This window comes from Coregonus clupeaformis, chromosome 7, assembly GCF_020615455.1.
Source record: "Coregonus clupeaformis isolate EN_2021a chromosome 7, ASM2061545v1, whole genome shotgun sequence".
Lineage (NCBI taxonomy): Eukaryota > Metazoa > Chordata > Actinopteri > Salmoniformes > Salmonidae > Coregonus > Coregonus clupeaformis.
In genome coordinates, this window is record NC_059198.1 from 73,705,878 (window position 1) to 73,728,032 (window position 22,155).

The 22,155-nt window shown below is 46.8% G+C and overlaps 1 protein-coding gene across 1 annotated transcript in view; it reads left to right on the forward strand.

The window, feature by feature from the left end:
• LOC121569327 (zinc finger homeobox protein 4-like) overlaps positions 1-22,155 on the forward strand; it is a 156,483-nt gene that overhangs the window by 93,658 nt on the left and 40,670 nt on the right. Inside the window, exon 6 of the mRNA XM_041880193.2 lies at positions 6,075-6,309. Coding sequence (XP_041736127.2) covers positions 6,075-6,309 — 235 coding nt within the window. The remainder of the gene's footprint in view (positions 1-6,074; positions 6,310-22,155) is intronic.

The following is a 22,155-nucleotide window of genomic DNA, read 5'->3' on the forward strand; positions in this document are numbered from 1 at the left end:
GGACAGAGAGACAGAGAGACAGAGGGACAGAGAGACAGAGACAGAGAGACAGAGAGACAGAAAGACAGAGGGACAGAGGGACAGAGAGACAGAAAGACAGTGTTAAGAGTGGCAGAAAGACAGAGAGACAGAGAGACAGAAAGACAGAGGGACAGAGAGACAAATAGATATAGAGACAGAAAGACAGAGGGACAGAGAGACAGAGAGACAGAAAGACAGAGAGACAGAGAGACAGAGAGACAGAAGGACAGCGGGACAGAGGGACAGAGGGACAGAGGGACAGAGGGACAGAGAGACAGAGAGACAGAAGGACAGCGGGACAGAGGGACAGAGAGACAGAGAGACAGAAAAACTGAGAGACAGAGAGACAGAGAGACAGAAAGACAAAGGGACAGAGAGACATAGAGACAGAGGGACAGAGAGACAGAGAGACAGAGAGACAGAGAGACAGAGAGACAGAGAGACAGAAAGACAGAGGGACAGAGGGACAGAGAGACAGAGAGACAGAGAGAGAGAGAGACAGAGAGACAGAGAGACAGCGGGACAGAGGGACAGAGGGACAGAGGGACAGAGGGACAGAGGGACAGAGAGACAGAGAGAGAGAGAGACAGAGAGACAGAGAGACAGAGGGACAGAGGGACAGAGAGACAGAGAGACAGAGAGACAGAGAGACAGAGGGACAGAGAGACAGAGAGACAGAAATACAGTGTTAAGAGAGACAGAAAGACAGAGAGACAGAAAAACAGAGGGACAGAGAGACAGAGAGACAGAGGGACAGAGAGACAGAGAGACAGAGAGACAGAGAGACAGAAAGACAGAGGGACAGAGAGACAGAGAGACGGAGGGACAGAGAGACAGAAAGACAGTGTTAAGAGAGGCAGAAAGACAGAGAGACAGAGAGACAGAAAGACAGAGGGACAGAGAGACAGAGAGATATAGAGACAGAAAGACAGAGGGACAGAGAGACAGAGAGACAGAAAGACAGAGAGACATAGAGACAGAGAGACAGAAGGACAGTGGGACAGAGGGACAGAGGGACAGAGGGACAGAAAGACTGAGAGACAGAGAGACAGAGAGACATAAAGACAGAGAGACATAGAGACAGAGAGACAGAAGGACAGCGGGACAGAGGGACAGAGGTACAGAGGGACAGAAAGACTGAGAGACAGAGAGACAGAGAGACAGAAAGACAAAGGGACAGAGAGACAGAGAGACAGAGGGACAGAGGGACAGAGAGACAGAGGGACAGAGAGACAGAGAGACAGAAAGACAGAGGGACAGAGGGACAGAGGGATAGAGAGACAGAGAGACAGAGAGAGAGAGAGACAGAGAGACAGAGACAGAGAGACAGAGCGGTTAGTGTCTCGGTGTGGCCTTGCGGAGTGTTTGTAGCTGTGCACTCTGAGGGAGTCTGTCTATACAAGCCTCTCTTTCACAGAGAAACAAAGATAGCTGTAATTAATGAATGTGATCGCTGGCCAGCCCTCTGTGTCTGTGTCTGTGTGTGCTTTCGCGCGCAGCTTTCTTCAACTTAATTAAAATGTAAGACCCCTGAAAGGGCTCCCGACTGCCACGGACATCCCACTGCCTCGTGAGAAAAACCTTTTTCTGGGAAAGAAAAGACAGGGAGAGAGAGAGAGAGAGAGAGAGAGAGAGAGAGAGAGAGAGAGAGAGAGAGAGAGAGAGAGAGAGAGAGAGAGAGAGAGAGAGAGAGAGAGAGAGAGAGAGAGAGAGAGTGAGAGTGAGAGAGAGAGATGAGTGGGGTGAGATATGTGGGTTAACTATGTGGCTAATACTTGGTAGTCCGTTTTTTAAACTCTCTCTCTCTCTTGCTCTCTCTCTCTCTCTAGCAGAGGACCAGTTTGTAAAGCCTTTAGCTTGGCCTTTAGCCTGGTCTTTAGCCTGGCCTTTAGCCTGGTATTTAGCCTGGTCTTTAGTCTGGCCTTCAGCCTGGCCTTATTTCGCACATGCACCGAATACAACAGGTGTAGAACTTACAGTGAAATGCTTACTTAGAAGACCTTAACCAACAATGCAGTTTTAAGAAAAAAGTAAAAAATAGATAAGTAAAAAATACAAATAACAAATAATTAAAGAGCAGCAGTAAAATAAAATAACAGTAGGGAGGCTATATACATGGGGTACCGGTACGGAGTCAATGTGCGGGGGCACTGGTTAGTCGAGGTAATTGAGGTAATATGTACATGTGGGTAGAGTTAAAGTAACTATGCATAGATAATAAACAGAGTAGCAGCAGCGTAAAAGATGGGGTGGGGTGGGGTGGGGTGGTTGGGCAGTGCAAATAGTCAGGGTAGCCATGATTAGCTCTTCAGGAGTCTTATGGCTTGGGGGTAGAAGCTGTTAAGAAGCCTTTTGGACATAGACTTGGCGCTCCGGTACCGCTTGCCGTGCAGTAGCAGAGAGAACAGTCTATGACTAGGGTGGCTGGAGTCTTTGACAATTTGTAGGGCCTTCCTCTGACACTGCCTGGTATAGAGGTCCTGGATGGCAGGAAGTTTGGCCCCAGTGATGTACTGGGCCGTACGCACTACCCTCTGTAGTCCCTTGCGGTCGGAGGCCGAGCAATTGCCATACCAGGCGGTGATGCAACCAGTCAGGATGCTCTCGATGGTGCAGCTGTGTAACTTTTTGAGGATCTGATGACCCATGCCAAATCTTTTCAGTCTCCTGAGGGGGAATAGGCTTTGTCGTGCCCTCTTCACGACTGTCTTGGTGTATTTGGACCATGATAGTTTGTTGGTGATGTGGACACCAAGGAACTTGAAGCTCTCAACCTGTTCCACTACAGCCCTGTCGATGAGAATGGGGGTGTGTACAGTCATCTTATTTTTCCTGTAGTCCACAATCATCTCCTTTGTCTTGAGCACGTTGAGGGAGAGGTTGTTATCCTGGCACCGCACGGCCAGGTCTCTGACCTCCTCCCTATAGGCTGTCTCATCGTTGTCGGTGATCAGGCCTACCACCGTTGTGTCGTCGGCAAACTTAATGATGGTGTTGGAGTCGTACCTTGCCATGCAGTCATGGGTGAACAGGGAGTACAGGAGGGGAGTGAGAACGCACCCCTGAGGGGCCCCTGTGTTGAGGATCAGAGTGGCAGATGTGTTGTTACCTACCCTTACCACCTGGGGGCAGCCCGTCAGGAAGTCCAGGATCCAGTTGCAGGGGAGGTGTTTAGTCCCAGGGTCCTTAGCTTAGTGATGAGCTTTGAGGGCACTATGGTGTTGAATGCTGAGCTGTAGTCAATGAATAGCGTTCTCACTTAGGTGTTCCTCTTGTCCAGGTAGGAAAGGGCAGTGTGGAGTGCAATAGAGATTGCATCATCTGTGGATCTGTTGGGGCGGTATGCAAATTGGAGTGGGTCTAGGGTTTCTGGGATAATGATGTTGATGTGAGCCATGACAAGCCTTTCACAGCACTTCATGGCTACAGACGTGAGTGCTACGGGTCGGTTGTCATTTAGGCAAGTTACCTTTGTGTTCTTGGGCACAGGGACTATGGTGGTCTGCTTTCAACATGTTGGTATTACAGACTCAGTCAGGGACATGTTGAAAATGTCAGTGAAGACACTTGCCGGTTGGTCAGCGTACACGTCCTGGTAATCCATCTGGCCCTGCGTCCTTGTGAATGTTGACCTGGTCTTTAGCCTGGTCTTTAGCCTGGTCTTTAGCCTGGTCTGTAGCCTGGTCTTTAGCCTGGTCTGTAGCCTGGTCTTTAGCCTGGTCTGTAGCCTGGTCTGTAGCCTGGTCTTTTGTTTCTGGCCATTGCTCATTAGGCTGCCAGCTATGGAGGCACCCTTGATATGCTTGGCTTCCCCGGGTGTATGAGGGTTGGTGTTGTGGGTGTGTTAAGGGCACAGGGGTGGGGGTAGGCGTTAGCTGCACGGATGGCTGCAATGCTAGTAGCTACAGTTGTTGGTCAAAATTAAAGCTTGCAACTGACAGCCACACGCTGAGTGCACCTTCCCTGCTGTTCACAATAATGACTAGAGCATCTTTCATACAAAACACTCTTTCTTTTTATTTTCTTAGTTTTAGTATTTTGTTTGAGGACCAAATTTAGGAAGCCCAGCTAACTACACACACTCACACACACACACACACACACACACACACCCGCACAAAGGCTCACACACACACACACACACACGTGGGCGCACAACACACACAATGTGAATCCTAACACTTTCGTTGTTGATTTTTCAAATGAATTTTTGAAGACACCTTTTCAAAAACACCACTTCGTCCGTCCTCTCATCACCGTCTCTCCTCTCCTCTCTTTGTCTCTCCTCTCCTCTCCTCACTTTGTCTCTCCTCTCCTCTCCTCACTTTGTCTCTCCTCTCCTCTCCTCACTTTGTCTCTCCTCTCCTCTCCTCTCCTCTCCTCTCCTCTCCTCTCCTCTCCTCTCCTCTCCCTCTCCTCTCCTCTCCTCTCCTCTCCTCTCCTCTCCTCTCCTCTCCTCACTTTTGTCTCTTTGTCTCTCCTCTCCTCTCCTCTCTTTGTCTCTCCTCTCCTCTCTTTGTCTCTCCTCTCCTCTCCTCTCCTCTCCTCTCCTCTCCTCACTTTGTCTCTCCTCTCCTCTCCTCACTTTGTCTCTCCTCTCCTCTCTTTGTCTCTCCTCTCCTCTCTTTGTCTCTCCTCTCCTCTCTTTGTCTCTCCTCTCCTCTCTTTGTCTCTCCTCTCCTCTCTTTGTCTCTCCTCTCCTCTCTTTGTCTCTCATCTCCTCTCTTTGTATCTCCTCTCCTCTCTTTGTCTCTCCTCTCCTCGTCTCTCCTCTCCTCTCCTCACTTTGTCTTACCTCTCCTCTCCTCTCCTCACTTTTGTCTCTTTGTCTCTCCTCTCCTCTCCTCTCTTTGTCTCTCCTCTCTTCTCTTTGTCTCTCCTCTCCTCTCTTTGTCTCTCCTCTCCTCTCCTCTCTTTGTCTCTCCTCTCCTCTCCTCTCCTCGTCTCTCCTCTCCTCACTTTGTCTCTCCTCTCCTCTCTTTGTCTCTCCTCTCCTCTCTTTGTCTCTCCTCTCCTCTCTTTGTCTCTCCTCTCTTTGTCTCTCCTCTCCTCTCCTCTCTTTGTCTCTCCTCTCTTTGTCTCTCATCTCTTCTCTTTGTCTCTCCTCTCCTCTCTTTGTCTCTCCTCTCCTCGTCTCTCCTCTCCTCTCCTCTCCTCACTTTGTCTCTCCTCTCCTCTCTTTGTCTCTCCTCTCCTCTCTTTGTCTCTCCTCTCCTCTCTTTGTCTCTCCTCTCCTCTCCTCTCCTCTCCTCTCCTCTCCTCTCCTCGTCTCTCCTCGTCTCTCCTCTCCTCTCCTCTCCTCTCCTCTCCTCTCCTCTCCTCTCCTCTCCTCTCCTCTCCTCTCCTCTCCTCTCCTCTCCTCTCCTCTCCTCTCCTCTCCTCTCTCTCCTCGTCTCTCCTCTCCTCTCCTCTCCTCTCCTCTCCTCTCCTCTCCTCTCCTCTCCTCTCCTCTCCTCTCCTCTCCTCTCCTCTCTTTGTCTCTCCTCTCCTCTCTTTGTCTCTCCTCTCCTCTCCTCGTCTCTCCTCTCCTCTCCTCGTCTCTACTCTCCTCTCCTCTCCTCTCCTCTCTTTGTCTCTCCTCTCCTCTCTTTGTCTCTCCTCTCCTCTCTTTGTCTCTCCTCTCCTCTCCTCGTCTCTCCTCTCCTCTCCTCGTCTCTACTCTCCTCTCCTCTCCTCTCCTCACTTTGTCTCTCCTCTCCTCTTTGTCAGTACTATCGTGCTTTTCTTCCGTCCGCTTATTCACATCTTTTCATTCTTCTAAGCACACTAGATTTGTTTTGCTGTCCGCTCAGATAAAGGAAGATAAATATCCTTTGTTAGTTTTTCCTTCCTACATTTTCCATTTAAAACTCGGGCTCTACTGTTTTTGCCCGACAAGATAATAGTGGGTCCCAGTTTACTGCGCTTCAGGTATCGACAGGTTAGCTGTCTGTACAAAAGGAGAGCAAAATCACTCAAATGATTCATGTCACCTTTGACCATGACCATCATTCAAAAAGCATTCTCATACAAATGTTAACAATCTCTCTGTTCTCTCCTCCTCTCGCTTACAGCACTTGCAGAAGCAGGAGAGTGCGTGCGGCGGTGAACAGTGTGTGTACTACTGTGCCCTGTGTGACTACTCCACCAAGGCCAGTCTGAACCTGGTGCAGCACGCTCGCTCCCCGCGCCACCAGCAGAACGAGGGTCTGAGGAAGCTACAGCTCCACCAGCAGGGATTGGGAGGAGAGGAGGACGGCCTGAGTCTACACCAACTCTACCACGTCAAAGACTGCCCTAAAAAACAAGGTAATGCCAATGGTTTATTAATGGGTTTTATAGGGCCTTTCTTGGATTTGATGTGCCTACAATTCAAATATGTGACTGGCTGCTCTTACTCCTTGTTACCCAAACCCTACCCCCACACCATGTACCCCTTTACCCAAACCCTACCCCCACACCATGTACCCCTTTACCTAAAACCTACCCCCACACCATCTACCCCTTTACCCAAACCCTACCCCCCACCATCTAACCCTCGCCCCCCCCCCTCCCTCCCTCCCTTGTTCGATCCCTCCCCCTCCCTCCCTCCCTCCCTCCCTCCATACTCAGATCGCATCTCCTGAGTCAGTCCGTCCAGTCCACCTAATCTCCCCAGAATGAACATGCTGTTCCCATTATGGTGCTACGCTTATATCACCCATACACACACACACCACATACACACACCACATACACACACATACACACACACACATACACACCACATACACACACATACACACATGCCGCCATCCCATGTGCAGGGACATCCCATGCAGGCATGCAGGCAGACTTATGAAACTCTACCTTTGGAAGATTCTCTCACAAACACACACACACACACACATACACACACACACACACACACGTCTCTCCCTGGAGTGAGGCTTCATTTCCTTTCTCATGACCAAAGCATTTAAAAGCCCAGGGTCTGCCAGACATTAATAAGTGTAGCAGCACTGTAAAACATTCGGAGACAAAAAAAGATTAATGGTTTTCTTTGAGTCGGTTACGGTGTAGAGAGGTGGGTTACGGTGTAGAGGAGGGGGGTTTACAGTGTAGAGAGGTGGGTTACGGTGTAGAGACAGGGGTTACGGTGTAGAGACAGGGGTTACGGTGTGGGGTGGGGGTGGGGTGGGGGGTGATTAGCTGTAAATAAAACCAGAAGACACAGTCAAAGTCCATTATATAATCATTCCTATGCTAATACGGCACAGTGAAATGAATGCTTAACTTGTTTTTGCTTTGCTTGACCTGTCGGGAGGGGGACGGCTAACATGTTTTGAATGGCATTCCAGCACACTATTAATGTGTGTGTGTGTGTGTTGTGTTAGACATTAATCTGTGCTCCCCAAAGTATGCTGTTTATACACGGCCTCGCAAACCAGATGGGTCCAGTGCTGAGAGCCACATGGGAAAGCAGCTCTCTCTCTCTCTCTCTCTCTCTCTCTCTCTCTCTCTCTCTCTCTCTCTCTCTCTCTCTCTCTCTCTCTCTCTCTCTCTCTCTCTCTCTCTCTCTCTCTCTCTCTCTCTCTCTCTCTCTCTCTCTCTCTCTCTCTCTCTCTCTCTCTCTCTCTCTCTCTCTCTCTCTCTCTCTCTCTCTCTCTCTCTCTCTCTCTCTCTCTCTCTCTCTGTCTCTCTCTCTCTCTCTCTCTTTCTCTCTCTCTCTCACTCTCTCTCTCTCTCTCTCTCTCTCTCTCTCTCTCTCTCTCTCTCTCTCTCTCTCTCTTTCTCTCTCTCTCTCTCTCCGCACACACACACACAGCCTTGACCATATGAAGAAAAGAAGAGAGATAGCTGATAAGACAGATAATAACAGATTGAGAGAAATAGGCCGTCTATACGTTTGGTTTCAATTAAAAGGGGATCAAAGGTGATTCAGTAAAGTTCGGGGCCACAAGACAAGCCAGCTTAGATAAATCATTACTGTGCATTTTAACACACACCCTTATTCTCCCCTCACTCTGCTAAAAGCCCAATTCTGTCTCTCACACTTTCTCTCTCCACTTTCTCTCTGCTCCTGTCCATTTCAGTCTCCGCCACAACTTACCAACTTACCAACTTACTAACTTACTAACTTACCAACTTACCATGCAAATCTTTTTGACATTTCGACCAGTGAACATCAGGTTTTAAATCTGTCATAAGTAATATTCCCTTCTGCACCTTTTTCAAATGTTCCACTATTAAACACTATCTCTTCTTTCTCTGTCGGTTTTAGACCTCCAATCTCATGCAACATAGTGAATTTCCACAACGAAGTGTAGGGTTTGAATCGACGCTGGTGCCCAAACGCGGGCGCATTCTTGGATGCCCTGCTTTTGCCCACACTACATAATTTTTTGGGAACAACGATATTCTTTCATGAGGCCACTAGCATAAACATTTTAAGCGTTTCCTTTTACAGTATACAGGAGACGGTTGGAGAGAAGTATGGATATGAATTTCAGACCTTTCAGAATATCTTAACTTTCTTTGCTATCGAGCAGATTTGATTCTATGATTACCTATAGGGAACACATGGGATTTGATTCTATGATTACCTTTAGGGAACACATGAGATTTGATTCTATGATTACCTATAGGGAACACATGGGATTTGATTCTATGATTACCTATAGGGAGCACATGGGATTTGATTCTATGATTACCTATAGGGGACACATGGGATTTGATTATATGATTACCTATAGGGGACACATGGGATTTGATTCTATGATTACCTATAGGGGACACATGGGATTTGATTCTATGATTACCTATAGGGAACACATGGGATTTGATTCTATGATTACCTATAGGGAACACATGGGATTTGATTATATGATTACCTATAGGGAACACATGGGATTTGATTATATGATTACCTATAGGGGACACATGGGATTTGATTCTATGATTACCTATAGGGGACGCATGGGATTTGATTCTATGATTACCTATAGGTGACACATGGAATTTGATTCTATGATTACCTGTAGGGGACACATGAAATTTGATTCTATGATTACCTATAGGGAACACATGTAGATGTCTGTTTACCACGTATGCTTTCTGCTACTGATAACTCCTGACTTGGGCTGGGTTTCCCAAAAGCATGGTAGCACTAAGATCATCTTTCATCTATTTAGTTTCAATGGAATTAGGGTTATCTTAGCGCTACCATGCTTTTGGGAAACCCAGCCTTGTACAGTTTCAGCAGGTTATCGACTGGTTGGTATGAACCAGATATGTTGAGTGGTATCTTTCTCTTAAAGTAGACATTTGGCACACATCTAGATAATTAAGTCCAATTTGGGAATAGAAGATTGCTAATGTGCAGGACTTTACATGTGAGTGGATTTCATTAAATAAGTTTGATGCTGATTTTACTGTCTAATGGCTAGGAGATATTATATTTGTAGGTGGGGCTGGAAGGTGGACTAGAGCCTCTGCAGCAGAGATAATAGTATTTCTCTCTCTCCCTTTCCCTGTGACCTCAGTAAGTTAGCAGGGCAATAATCAAAACCTATTGCTTTATGTGTGTGTGTGTGTGTGTGTGTGTGTGTGTGTGTGTGTGTGTGTGTGTGTGTGTGTGTGTGTGTGTGTGTGTGTGTGTGTTTGTGTGTGTGTGTGTGTGTATTTGTTTCCCTGAGAATCGCTTACTACCAAATCAAATCAAATCAAATCAAATTTTATTTGTCACATACACGTGTTTAGAAGATGTTATAGCGGGTGTAGCGAAATGCTTGTGCTTCTAGCTCCGACAGTGCAGTAATATCTAACAAGTAATATCTAACAATTTCACAACATATACCCAATACACACAAAACTAGTAAGGAATGGAATTTAAGAATATATACATATATGGACAAGCAATGACAGAGCGGCATGGACTAAGATACAGTAGAATATTATAGAAATTAGATGAGTAGTGCAAGATATGTAAACATTATTAAAGTGACTAGTGTTACATTTCTTAAAGTGGCCAGTGATTTCAATAGGCAGCAGCAGCCTCTAATGTGCTAGTGATGGCTATTTAACAGTCTGATGGCCTTGAGATAGAAGCTGTTTTTCATTCTCTCGGTCCCAGCTTTGATGCACCTGTACTGACCTCGTCTTCTGGATGATAGCGGGGTGAACAGGCAGTGGCTCAGGTGGTTGATGTCCTTGATGATTATTTTTGGCCTTCCTGTGACATCGGGTGCTGTATGTGTCTTGGAGGGCGGGTAGTTTGCCCCCGGTAATGCGTTCGGCAGATCGCATCACCCTCTGGAGAGCCCTGCGGTTGCGGGCGGTGCAGTTGCCATACCCGTCGGTGATACATCCCGACAGGATGCTCTCAATTGTGCAACTGTAAAAGTTTGTGAGGGTTTTAGGTGCCAAGCCAAATTTCTTCAGCCTCCTGAGGTTGAATTGGCTCTGTTGCGCCTTCTTCACCACACTGTCTGCGTGGGTGGACCATTTCAGTTTGTCTGTGATGTGTACGCCAAGGAACTTGAAGCTTTCCACCTTCTCCACTGCGGTCCCGTCGATGTGGATAGGGGGGTGCACCCTCTGCTGTTTCCTGAAGTCCACGATCATCTCCTTTGTTTTGTTGACGTTGAGTGAGAGGTTATTTTCCTGGCACCACACTCCCAGAGCCCTCACCTCCTCCCTGTAGGCGGTCTCGTCATTGTTGGTAATCAAGCCTACTACTGTTGCGTCGTCTGCAAACTTGATGATTGAGTTGGAGGCGTGCTTGGCCATGCAGTCATGGGTGAACAGGGAGTACAGGAGATGGCTGAGCACGCACCCTTGTGGGGCCCCAGTGTTGAAGTTCAGCGAAGTGGAGATGTTGTTTCCTACCTTCACCACCTGGGGGCGGCCCGTCAGGAAGTCCAGGACCCAGTTGCACAGGGCGGGGTTCAGACCCAGGGCCTCGAGCTTAATGATGAGCTTGGAGGGTACTATGGTGTTGAATGCTGAGCTATAGTCAATGAACAGCATTCTTACATAGGTATTCATCTTGTCCAGATGGTATAGGGCAGTGTGCAGTGTGATGGCGATTGCATCGTCTGTGGATCTATTGGGGCGGTAAGCAAATTGAAGTGGGTCTAGGGTGACAGGTAAGGTAGAGGTGATATGATCCTTGACTAGTCTCTCAAAGCAGTTCATGATGACAGAGGTGAGTGCTACAGGGTGATAGTCATTTATTCAGTTACCTTTGCATTCTTGGGTACAGGAACAATGGTGGCCATCTTGAAGCATGTGGGGACAGCAGACTGGGAAAGGGAGAGATTGAATATGACCATAAACACACAAGCCAGCTGGTCTGCACATGCTCTGAGGACGCGGCTAGGGATGCCGTCTGGGCTGGCAGCCTTGCGGGGGTTAACATGCTTAAATGTCTTAATCACGTCGGCCCCGGAGAAGGAGAGGCCACAGTCCTTGGTAGTGGGCCTCGTCAGTGGCACTGTGTTATCCTCAAAGCGGGCGAAGAAGGTGTTTAGCTTGTCTGGAAGCGAGCTGTCGGTGTCGGCGACGTGGCTGGTTTTCCATTTGTAGTCCGTGATTGTCTGTAGACCCTGCCACATACGTCTCATGTCTGAGCCGTTGAATTGCAACAGTTTGTCTCTATACTGATGTTTAGCCAGTTTAATAGCCTTGCGGAGTGAGTAGCTACACTGTATTCTGCCATATCCACCAGACCAGTTCTCCCTAGGTGATGGTAACTACCCGTGCCTCAGCTGTCTCATAGTTTACTCTAGGTTCATACCATAGAACTAAATATGTGTGTGTTTGTGTTTGTGTGAGTGTTTGTGTTTGTCTTTGTGTTTGTGTGTGTGTGTGTGTGTGTGTGGTTAAATGTGTGTTTGAAGTGAATTTCCCCCATTTGTAAATCAGTCTAATCTAAGAGCCAGCCAACACTGCTTTTTACACACATATGAGCTCTTTAAATGGTTTTCCTATAAAACTGTGTAAAACTAAAACACTCACAGCCCATGTTTCATACTTGTGTGAGTGTGTGTGTGTGTGTGTGTGTGTGTGTGTGTGTGTGTGTGTGTGTGTGTGTGTGTGTGTGTGTGTGTGTGTGTGTGCACATGAATGTGTGACTATGTGTCCATGAATCTTCCTGCTCTGTGAAGAATCAGCAGAGTTGAAGGAAATGTAGTTTATAAGGAATGTCCGTTTAGATCCCAGACAGTGAGAATGAATTATTCCACAACATGGCACAGAGAGTTCAACCATTTTGTTATCTGCCTTTAAACCTCAGCCAAAGGTCGTTAGTCCAAATTAGATTATTGTTTTCCCTCATTTGTATAACAGAGTTAGATGGTGATTAGAGCTGCAATGAACAAAGTACCGTAGATCCAAGTGAAAGTACATGCTGTACAAATATGACTTGTTCTCAGTCACGGTTCTTCCATCATCTACATAGTTTTATGATGAAACTAATGGAGGACAGAGAATATTTGTGTTGGAAACAGTGACAGACTGTTATGTTAACGAGGAAAACAAACTGCAGTGTTAAACAATAAGAAATGAAGAAACTAAGACTGAAGCAAAGAGAAGTTAGTGTGCAGCAGTTGTGTCTGAGAGAGTGTAGTCTTACCCCCATTAGGCTGTATAGGAACCAGACCAATCAGAAAGAGACCTTCTCCATCCATCAAACCAATCAGAAAGAGACCTTCTCCATCCACCAGACCAATCAGAAAGAGACCTTCTCCATCCACCAGACCAATCAGAAAGAGACCTTCTCCATCCATCAGACCAATCAGAAAGAGACCTTTCTCCATCCATCAGACCAATCAGAAAGAGACATTTCTCCATCCATCAGACCAATCAGAAAGAGACCTTCTCCATCCATCAGACCAATCAGAAAGAGACCTTTCTCCATCCATCAGACCAATCAGAAAGAGACCTTTCTCCATCCATCAGACCAATCAGAAAGAGACCTTCTCCATCCATCAGACCAATCAGAAAGAGACCTTTCTCCATCCACCAGACCAATCAGAAAGAGACCTTTCTCCATCCATCAGACCAATCAGAAAGAGACATTTCTCCATCCATCAGACCAATCAGAAAGAGACCTTCTCCATCCATCAGACCAATCAGAAAGAGACCTTTCTCCATCCATCAGACCAATCAGAAAGAGACCTTTCTCCATCCATCAGACCAATCAGAAAGAGACCTTCTCCATCCATCAGACCAATCAGAAAGAGACCTTTCTCCATCCACCAGACCAATCAGAAAGAGACCTTCTCCATCCATCAGACCAATCAGAAAGAGACCTTTCTCCATCCATCAGACCAATCAGAAAGAGACCTTTCTCCATCCACCAGACCAATCAGAAAGAGACCTTTCTCCATCCACCAGACCAATCAGAAAGAGACCTTTCTCCATCCATCAGACCAATCAGAAAGAGACCTTTCTCCATCCACCAGACCAATCAGAAAGAGACCTTTCTCCATCCATCACGTTTTGTCTTCCATTCTTTTCTCTTTCCTCCGTCCCTCGCAAAAACAAAAGGAGATGGAGGTAATTATTTCTGAGAGCCGTGGCTGTCGTCCTCCCTCCCTCCCTCCCTCCCTCCCTCCCTCCCTCCCTCCCTCCCTCCCTCCCTCCTCTCCTGCCCCTGTGCCTTAAAGTGGGGTGGAGAAGGTTGCCTTTCACTTACATAGGGGGTTGAACAACACTTTAAATGCTTCTGTGTGTGAGTGCGTGTGTGCGTGTCTGTGTGTGCTCTTCTGTGTGTGTGTGCATGTGTGTGCGTGTGTGTGCGTGTCTGTGCGTGTGTGTGCGTGTGTGTGTGTGTGTCTGTGTATCTATTGTTTTCTCTGAGTGATAAGGCTCCGGGAGGTTTGTAGTCTTGGTCAGATTAGTGTAGCCGAGCTAACCATTTGCGTAGCATCTGTAGGCCAGGCAAGGGCCCTAATGGACACGCACAGGGGGAGTGTGTGTGTGTGTATCGTTTGTTGTTTAATTGTATTTAAACCGAACATGCAGCCACAGTTTATGCATTTGTTTGCTTTAACTCTGAGCTCAATCATCAAAACGATCCTTATGTTTTTACTATGGCTAACTCTTCTCTTTCTCCTCTCCTCCCTTCTCCTCCTTTTCTCTCTCTTTTTCTCTTATTTTCTCCCTCCCTTCTTTTTTGGGAGCGATGGGGCGGTTTAGCAATTACAGAGGTTACTTTTCAGCGTCATCTGTGCCGTCATACACTATATATACAAAAGTATGTGGACACCCCTTCAAATTAGTGGATTCGGCTATTTCAGCCACACCCGTTGCTGACAGGGGTATGAAATTGAGCACACAGTCATGCAATCTCCATAGACAAACACTGTCAGTAGAATGGCCCGTCCTGAAGAGCTCAGTGACTTTCAACGTGGCACCATCATAGGATGTCTCCTTTCCAACAAGTCTGTTCGTCAAATGTCTGCCCTGCTAGAGCTGCCCCGGTCAACTGTAAGTGCTGTTATTGTGAAGTGGAAATGTCTAGGAGCAACAACAGCTCAGCCACGAAGTGGTAGGCCACACAAGCTCACAGAGCGGGACCGCCGAGTGCTGAAGCACTTAGCGCGTAAAAATGGTCTATCCTCGGTTGTAACACTCACTACCAAATTCACAAACTGCCTCTGGAAGCCACGTCAGCACAATAACCGTTTGTCGGGAGCTTCATGAAATGGGTTTCCATGGTCGAGCAGCCGCACACAAGCCTAAGATCACCATGCACAATGCCAAGCATCGGCTGGAGTTGTGTAAAGCTTCCTGCCATTGGACTCTGGAGCAGTGGAAACGCGTTCTCTGGAGTGATGAATCAGTCTTCACCATCTGGCAGTCCAACGGACGAATCTGGGTTTGGCGGATGCCAGGAGAACGCTACCTGCCCCAATGCATATTGCCAACTGTAAAGTTTGGTGTAGAATTAATAATGGTCCGGGGCTGTTTTTCATGGTTCGGGCTAGGCCCCTTAGTTCCAGTGAAGGGAAATCTTAACGCTACAGCATACAATGGCATTCTAGACGATTCTGTGCTTCCAACTTTGTAGCAACAGTTTAGAGAATGCCCTTTCCTGTTTCAGCATGACAATGTTCCAACATCTAGTGGAAAGCCTTCCCAGAAGAGTGGAGGCTGTTATAGCAGCAAAGGGGGGACCAACTCCATGATTTTGGAATGAGATGTTTGACTAGCAGGTGTCCACATACTTTTGGTCATGTAGTGTATAATATTTATATTTATTTTATATTTCTTTTTAATTTCTTTAATTTATTGAATATTTAAAACATACAATATACTTGCAGTGAAGCCACTCAACATCTACATCACATTAGTCATCTAACAGACTCCCATCCAGAGCAACACACAGAAGCAACCAGGGTCAACGCCCTGCTCAAGGGCACGTCGACAGATCTCCCACAAGGTCAAAAACGTGGACCCGAACCAACGATCCATCAGCCACCGGCCCAAGCTCCCAACCGCCAGGCCACCAGCCCTCCAAGATCCCCCCCACAGTTCCCCAAGAGCTGCCCCCTCAACCACCCCCGGGAAAATAAAATCTGTTCCCCACCCCAAAGACCCCCATCCCCAAGCCCCCGTCCACAAGCTCCCGTCCCCAAGCCCCCGTCCCCAAGCTCCCGTCCCCAAGCCCCCGTCCCCAAGCCCCCGTCCACCAAGCCCCCGTCCCCAAGCCCCTGTCCCCAAGCCCCGTCCACCAAGCCCCCGTTCCCAAGCCCCCGTCACCAAGCCCCCGTCCCCTAAGCCCCCGTCACCAAGCCCCCGTCACCAAGCCCCCGTCCCCAAGCCCCCGTCCCCCAAGCCCCCGTCCCCAAGCCCCCGTCACCAAGCCCCGTCCCCAAGCCCCCGTCACCAAGCCCCCGTCCCCAAGGCACCAACAACCAACAAAATGAAGAAAATAGAAAAAAGATTAAGACAAAGGAAAACAGAAAACAAAAACGCAAAACACAAAAGACATCAAGGACAACAAAAATCAGAACAGCAAGGCCAACTGAATGTGTTTGAGTGCGTGTATGGCACTATTTACATGATTCAAATATATTTAATTTCTCCGTCGTTCCCCTTGAAAACATCTAGGTTCCTCTGTCTGTGTGACTTAGTGTCATGCTGTTTGCTGGCTGTGATGTTCTGTCTCTGGGAGTGTATAGTTCAAAGTGTGGCCTTCTAATGTTATCAGGTGACCCTGAGGTCAGGCTAATGTGTAACCTTAGACCACTAGGCCTCTAAATCAACCCTCCCGCCCCCTTCCTCTCTCTTTCCCCCCTCTCTTTCTCCCTCCTTCCATCCCTCCCTCCCCCTCCCTCCCTCCCTCCACCTCTCTCTCTCTCTCTCTCTCTCTCTCTCTCTCTCTCTCTCGCTCTCCTCCTCCTCCCTCTCTCTCTCTCTCTCTCTCTCTCTCTCTCTCTCTCTCTCTCTCTCTCTCTCTCTCCCATCTCTTCTTCTCTCTCCCATCTCTTCCTCTCCCTCTCTCTCTCTCTCTCTCTCTCTCTCTCTCTCTCTCTCTCTCTCTCTCTCTCTCTCTCTCTCTCTCTCTCTCTCTCGGTCTCTCTCTATCTCTCTTTCTCTATTTCCAGGGTTTGTCTCATTAATGTATTTGTGGCCATTACAGGACCATCTATGGAGAGTTAGTGGAGTGTGAGTGATGTGATACACACACAAATACACCCTTTTCCCTCTGCTAGCCGCGCGGGGGGCTACGTTAATGCAGTGGCAGCTATTTTCTTTTGATTCCTCAGACAAAGTCATAGACACTGCCTGGCTAGCTGCTCTAGGGTAATAGAAGTCTATGAACTCTATAGAAAATGTTTTTGAAGAAAAATATAGGACCAATGTGTATTTCCAGTCAGGAAAGGCCTTTTAACAGAAATATGAATGATGTATTCCCGGCATAGTGAAAGCTCTTTCCAAAGGAAAATCGCCATGATGAGATTGACATGATCACTCTCAGGGGGGATTTGATAGGTTTTATAGCTTTTACTGCCATGCAATTAAATGGAGACAATACCCCTCTATTTTAAATCATTTGTCAAATCAAAATAAGACACTTTCGCTTGGGTATTATTATATTTTCAAGGAACAATTTACCCACATTTCTCCAAACCATATTGTGGTGAGCGAAAAGATATAGTCATTTTTGAATAATTCCATCCAAGTGAATTAGAATTACTCTGTGGTCTGTGTGTGTGTGTGTGTGTGTGTGTGTGTGTGTGTGTGTGTGTGTGTGTGTGTGTGTGTGTGTGTGTGTACAAAACAAGTTTTGTGGGGGCGGTATGGGACTAGCCGATTGTTGTTCTTTGACAGAGTTTCTCTGATGGTAATAACAGCTAAATTGTTCCCTGATGTTCCAGTCAGAGGTTTTGTGCCCGCTGACATTTATAATTAGCTGCCGATTATCCAACATTAGCATAACATTACCTGACTGATGCCACATTAGACTTATTTACAATACAAAGCCCTGTGCCCGGTGTGTGTGTGTGTGTGTGTGTGTGTGTGTGTGTGTGTGTGTGTGTGTTTAGGCCTACTAATGTGTGTGTTTGCGAAGTAAAATTTTACTAAAACATGACTTAACATCTTTGAGAGTACGAAGGGCATTCACTGAGCTTTGTGGTTAATTATAATTTTAAACAATGGAATTACAAAGGTACACAAAATGCGTTTGGTACGACATACAATAGCCAGTGTCAGTGAGCATGAAGATAATAGACAATACACTGAAGTGAGGTCTAGATAGGACATTTGTTACCTAGCAATGCACACACTAGTCTAAAGGAGTCAGAGCTAGTCTGAGTCAAAAGTGATGCTGATACACACACACACACACACACACACACACACACACACACACACACACACACACACACACACACACACGCACACTCAGTCTTGTACAACTAACCTTGTGGGGACACACAATCCAGTCCCATTCAAAATCCTATTTTCCCAAACCCCTGACCCTAATTCCATTCTTTACTTTTAGATTTGTGTATTGTTGTGCATTTTTTGATACTACTACACTGTTGGAGCTAGGAACACAAGCATTTCACTCCACCAGCAATAACGTCTGCTAAATATGTGTATGTGACCAATACAATTTGATTTGATTGTAATAGAAGTCTATGTAGCGCAATTGGTAGAGCATGGCGCTTGTAACGCCAGGGTAGTGGGTTCGATCCCCGGGACCACCCATACATAAAAATGTATGCACACATGACTGTAAGTCGCTTTGGATAAAAGCGTCTGCTAAATGGCATATTATTATTTGATTTGATTTTAACCCTAATCCATACCCTAACCTAACCTTAACCCTAAACCCCCTGGAAATAGCATTTGACCTTGTTGGGACACACACACACACACACACACACACACAGTCCCTGGCCTATACACATCTCTCTCTTTTCCTTGTTTTTCTTTTCTTTTCCTTTTTTTTTTTTTTTTTTTACATTTTAGTCATTTAGCAGACGCTCTTATCCAGAGTGACTTACAGTTAGTTAGTGCATACATTTTCGTACTGGTCCCCCGTGGGAATCGACCCCACAACCCTGGTGTTGCAAGCGCCATGCTCTACCAACTGAGCTACACAGGACCACTTTTACCCTCCCTCACTCTGTCTCTCCTGTCTTTCACCTCTATACCCTCTCCTCCTGTCTCCCACCTCTATACCCTCTCCTCCTGTCTTTCACCTCTATACCCTCTCCTCCTGTCTTTCACCTCTATACCCTCTCCTCCTGTCTTTCACCTCTATACCCTCTCCTCCTGTCTCTCACCTCTATACCCTCTCCTCCTGTCTCTCACCTCTATACCCTCTCCTCCTGTCTCTCACCTCTATACCCTCTCCTCCTGTCTCTCACCTCTATACCCTCTCCTCCTGTCTCCCACCTCTATACCCTCTCCTCCTGTCTTTCACCTCTATACCCTCTCCTCCTGTCTTTCACCTCTATACCCTCTCCTCCTGTCTTTCACCTCTATACCCTCTCCTCCTGTCTCTCACCTCTATACCCTCTCCTCCTGTCTCTCACCTCTATACCCTCTCCTCCTGTCTCTCACCTCTATACCCTCTCCTCCTGTCTCTCACCTCTATACCCTCTCCTCCTGTCTCTCACCTCTATACCCTCTCCTCCTGTCTCCCACCTCTATACCCTCTCCTCCTGTCTTTCACCTCTATACCCTCTCCTCCTGTCTTTCACCTCTATACCCTCTCCTCCTGTCTTTCACCTCTATACCCTCTCCTCCTGTCTCTCACCTCTATACCCTCTCCTCCTGTCTCTCACCTCTATACCCTCTCCTCCTTTCTTTCACCTCTATACCCTCTCCTCCTGTCTCCCACCTCTATACCCTCTCCTCCTGTCTCTCACCTCTATACCCTCTCCTCCTGTCTTTCACCTCTATACCCTCTCCTCCTGTCTCTCCTGTCTCCCACCTCGTTTAATGGCTGTGATAGGACAAAACTGAGGATGGATCAACAACACTGTCGTTACTCCACAATACTAACCTAATTGATGAAGTGAAAAGAATGAAGCCTTATTGATCTGGGTGATCTGAAAACTCATAGTCAATCGATCAATAACATAATAATACTATTAGCAAAAATGTTTATTTTCAATTCACAATCTGTAGAAACAATGAGAATAGAACGGTTCAGAACTTTTGTAAGACATCACAGTACAGTTGAAATATATATGGCAAATAGAAATCCTATATGGATGGTGTTAAAAGATAGATGGGAGGTGTTGAATGGAATTGAAGGATGGGACTAATAACAACTAACAACAAACAATAACAAGATAATTAATAATGTAGGCACACCGTGTCCATAATAAGTGTATGGGTTGTAGGTTGGGAGCTTTTGTGAAGGAGCACAGTTAGAAATATATGGCATATAGAAGCAAACCGGATGGACATCATGAAAATGATCGGAGAGGTTGAGAGTAGAAGAAGTTCAGGAGAAAGAACAAACAAAATGTAATTATTGTCAAATTGACTGTGTCCATAAAATGTAGATAGTGGGTATGGGTTGGAAGTAGAGGCCTAGGCGTTGTTGTTCACTAGTTTACTCCAAGTGGGGAAAGGGTGGCGGGGTTGGAAAGTAATAAAGGGGAATATATATATTTAAAAAAAAAAAAGTATCCTGTTTGCAAAAAAGCACTAAAGTAGTACTGCAAAAAAAATGGCAAAGCAATTTACTTTTGGTCCTGAATACAAAGTGTTACGTTTGGGGCAAGTCCAATACAACACATTACTGAGTACCACTCTTAATATTTTCAAGCATAGTGGTGGCTGCATCATGTTATGGGTATGCTTGTAATCGTTAAGGACTGGGGAGTTTTTCATGATAAAAAGTAAACATAATGGAGTTGAGCACAGGCAAAATCCTAGAGGAAAACCTGGTTCATTCTGCTTTCCACCAGACACTGGGAGATGAGTTCACATTTCATAACCTAAAACTCAAGGCCAAATCTACACTGGAGTTGCTTACCAAGAAGACAGTGAATGTGCCTGAGTGGCCGAGTTACAGTTTTGACTTAAATCTACTTGAAAATCTATGACAAGACCTGAAAATAGTTTTCTGGCAATGATCAACAACCAATGTGACAGAGCTTGAAGAATTTTGAAAATAATAATTGACAGATGTTGCACAATTCAAGTGTGGAAAGTGCTTAGAGACTTACCCAGAAAGACTCACAGCTGTAATCGCTGCCAAAGGTGCTTCTACAAAGTATTGACTCAGGGGTGTGAACGCTTCTTTTTAACACAGGCTGATCTCCTTCCTCCCTCGCTCCCTCTCTGTTGTCTCTCCCTCTCTCTCTCTCCCTCTCTCCGTCTCTCTCCCTATCTCTCTGCCTCTCTCCCCCTCTCCCCTCCCCCCCTCTCTCTCTCTCTCTCTCTCTCTCTCACCCGCTCTCTCTTTCTCTCCCTCTCCCCCTCTCTCTCCACCTCTCTCCCCCTCTCTCTCCGCCTCTCTCCCCCTCTCCCCCTCCCTCTCCATCCCTCTCCCTCCCTCTCTCTTTCTCTCCCTCTCTCTCCCTCTCTCTCCCTCCCGCTCTCTCCACCTCTCTCCCCCTCTCTCCTTCATCTCATCCGTCAGAACAAAGTATGGAATTGATAGCTAGTATTGATTACCAATAGCTGCGGTTAATAGTCGCTAAATGGTCAAGGCTGTGTGTGTATTGTGTGTGTCTGTGTGTGTGTGTGTGTGTGTGTGTGTGTGTGTGTGTGTGTGTGTGTGTGTGTGTGTGTGTGTGTGTGTGTGTGTGTGTGTGTGTGTGTGTGTGTCTGTGTCTGTGTCTGTGTCTGTGTCTGTGTCTGTGTCTGTGTCTGTGTGTGTGGACGTGTTTAACTATACTTGTGGGGACCAGAAGTCCCAACAAGAATATTAAACCAAGAAAACTTTGACCAACTGGGGACATTTTGTTGGTTCACACAAGGTCAGTTGCTATTTCTAGAGGGTTTAGGGTTAAGGTTAGAATTAGTGTTAGGGTTAGAATTAGGTTTAGGGTTAGGAGATAGGGTTCGTTTTAGGGTTAGGGTTAAGGTTAGGGTTAGGGTAAGGGTACGGGTTAGGGTTAGGTTTAGGGTTAAGGGAAAATAGGATTTTGAATGGGACTGAATTGTATGTCCCCACAAGGTTAGCTGTGCAAGACTGTGGGTGTGTGTTTATGCATGTAGGCAATGCAACTGGGGATTTGGGTTCGATACTCCCGTCATGTTCTGTTAGCGGAGCTACTCGATAGCGACAAGTGTCCATGTCATTTACAACCCCAGTGTTGTGTGTTTTACTGTACCCCACCACCACCTGCTCACAGGAAGTCCCTTTGGTACACAACATTACTACACATAGCAGTGTTTTTTAGATAGGGCAGGGGAGGAGAGGAGAGGAGAGGAGAGGAGAGGAGAGGAGAGGAGAGGAGAGGAGAGGAGAGGAGAGGAGAGGAGAGGAGAGGAGGAGAGGAGAGGAGAGGAGAGGAGAGGAGAGGAGAGATTGTATCCCTCTCCTCGTCCTCTCTGATAGAAAGTGATCTTTGTTTAATTGCCTCATAAACGATAAACAATGTTAAAGATGCTTATGTCTAAAAGAGAGAGAGTCTCCCATTGGTGAGCAACCTGTCTACCCATATAACCGTCTGTGTCTCC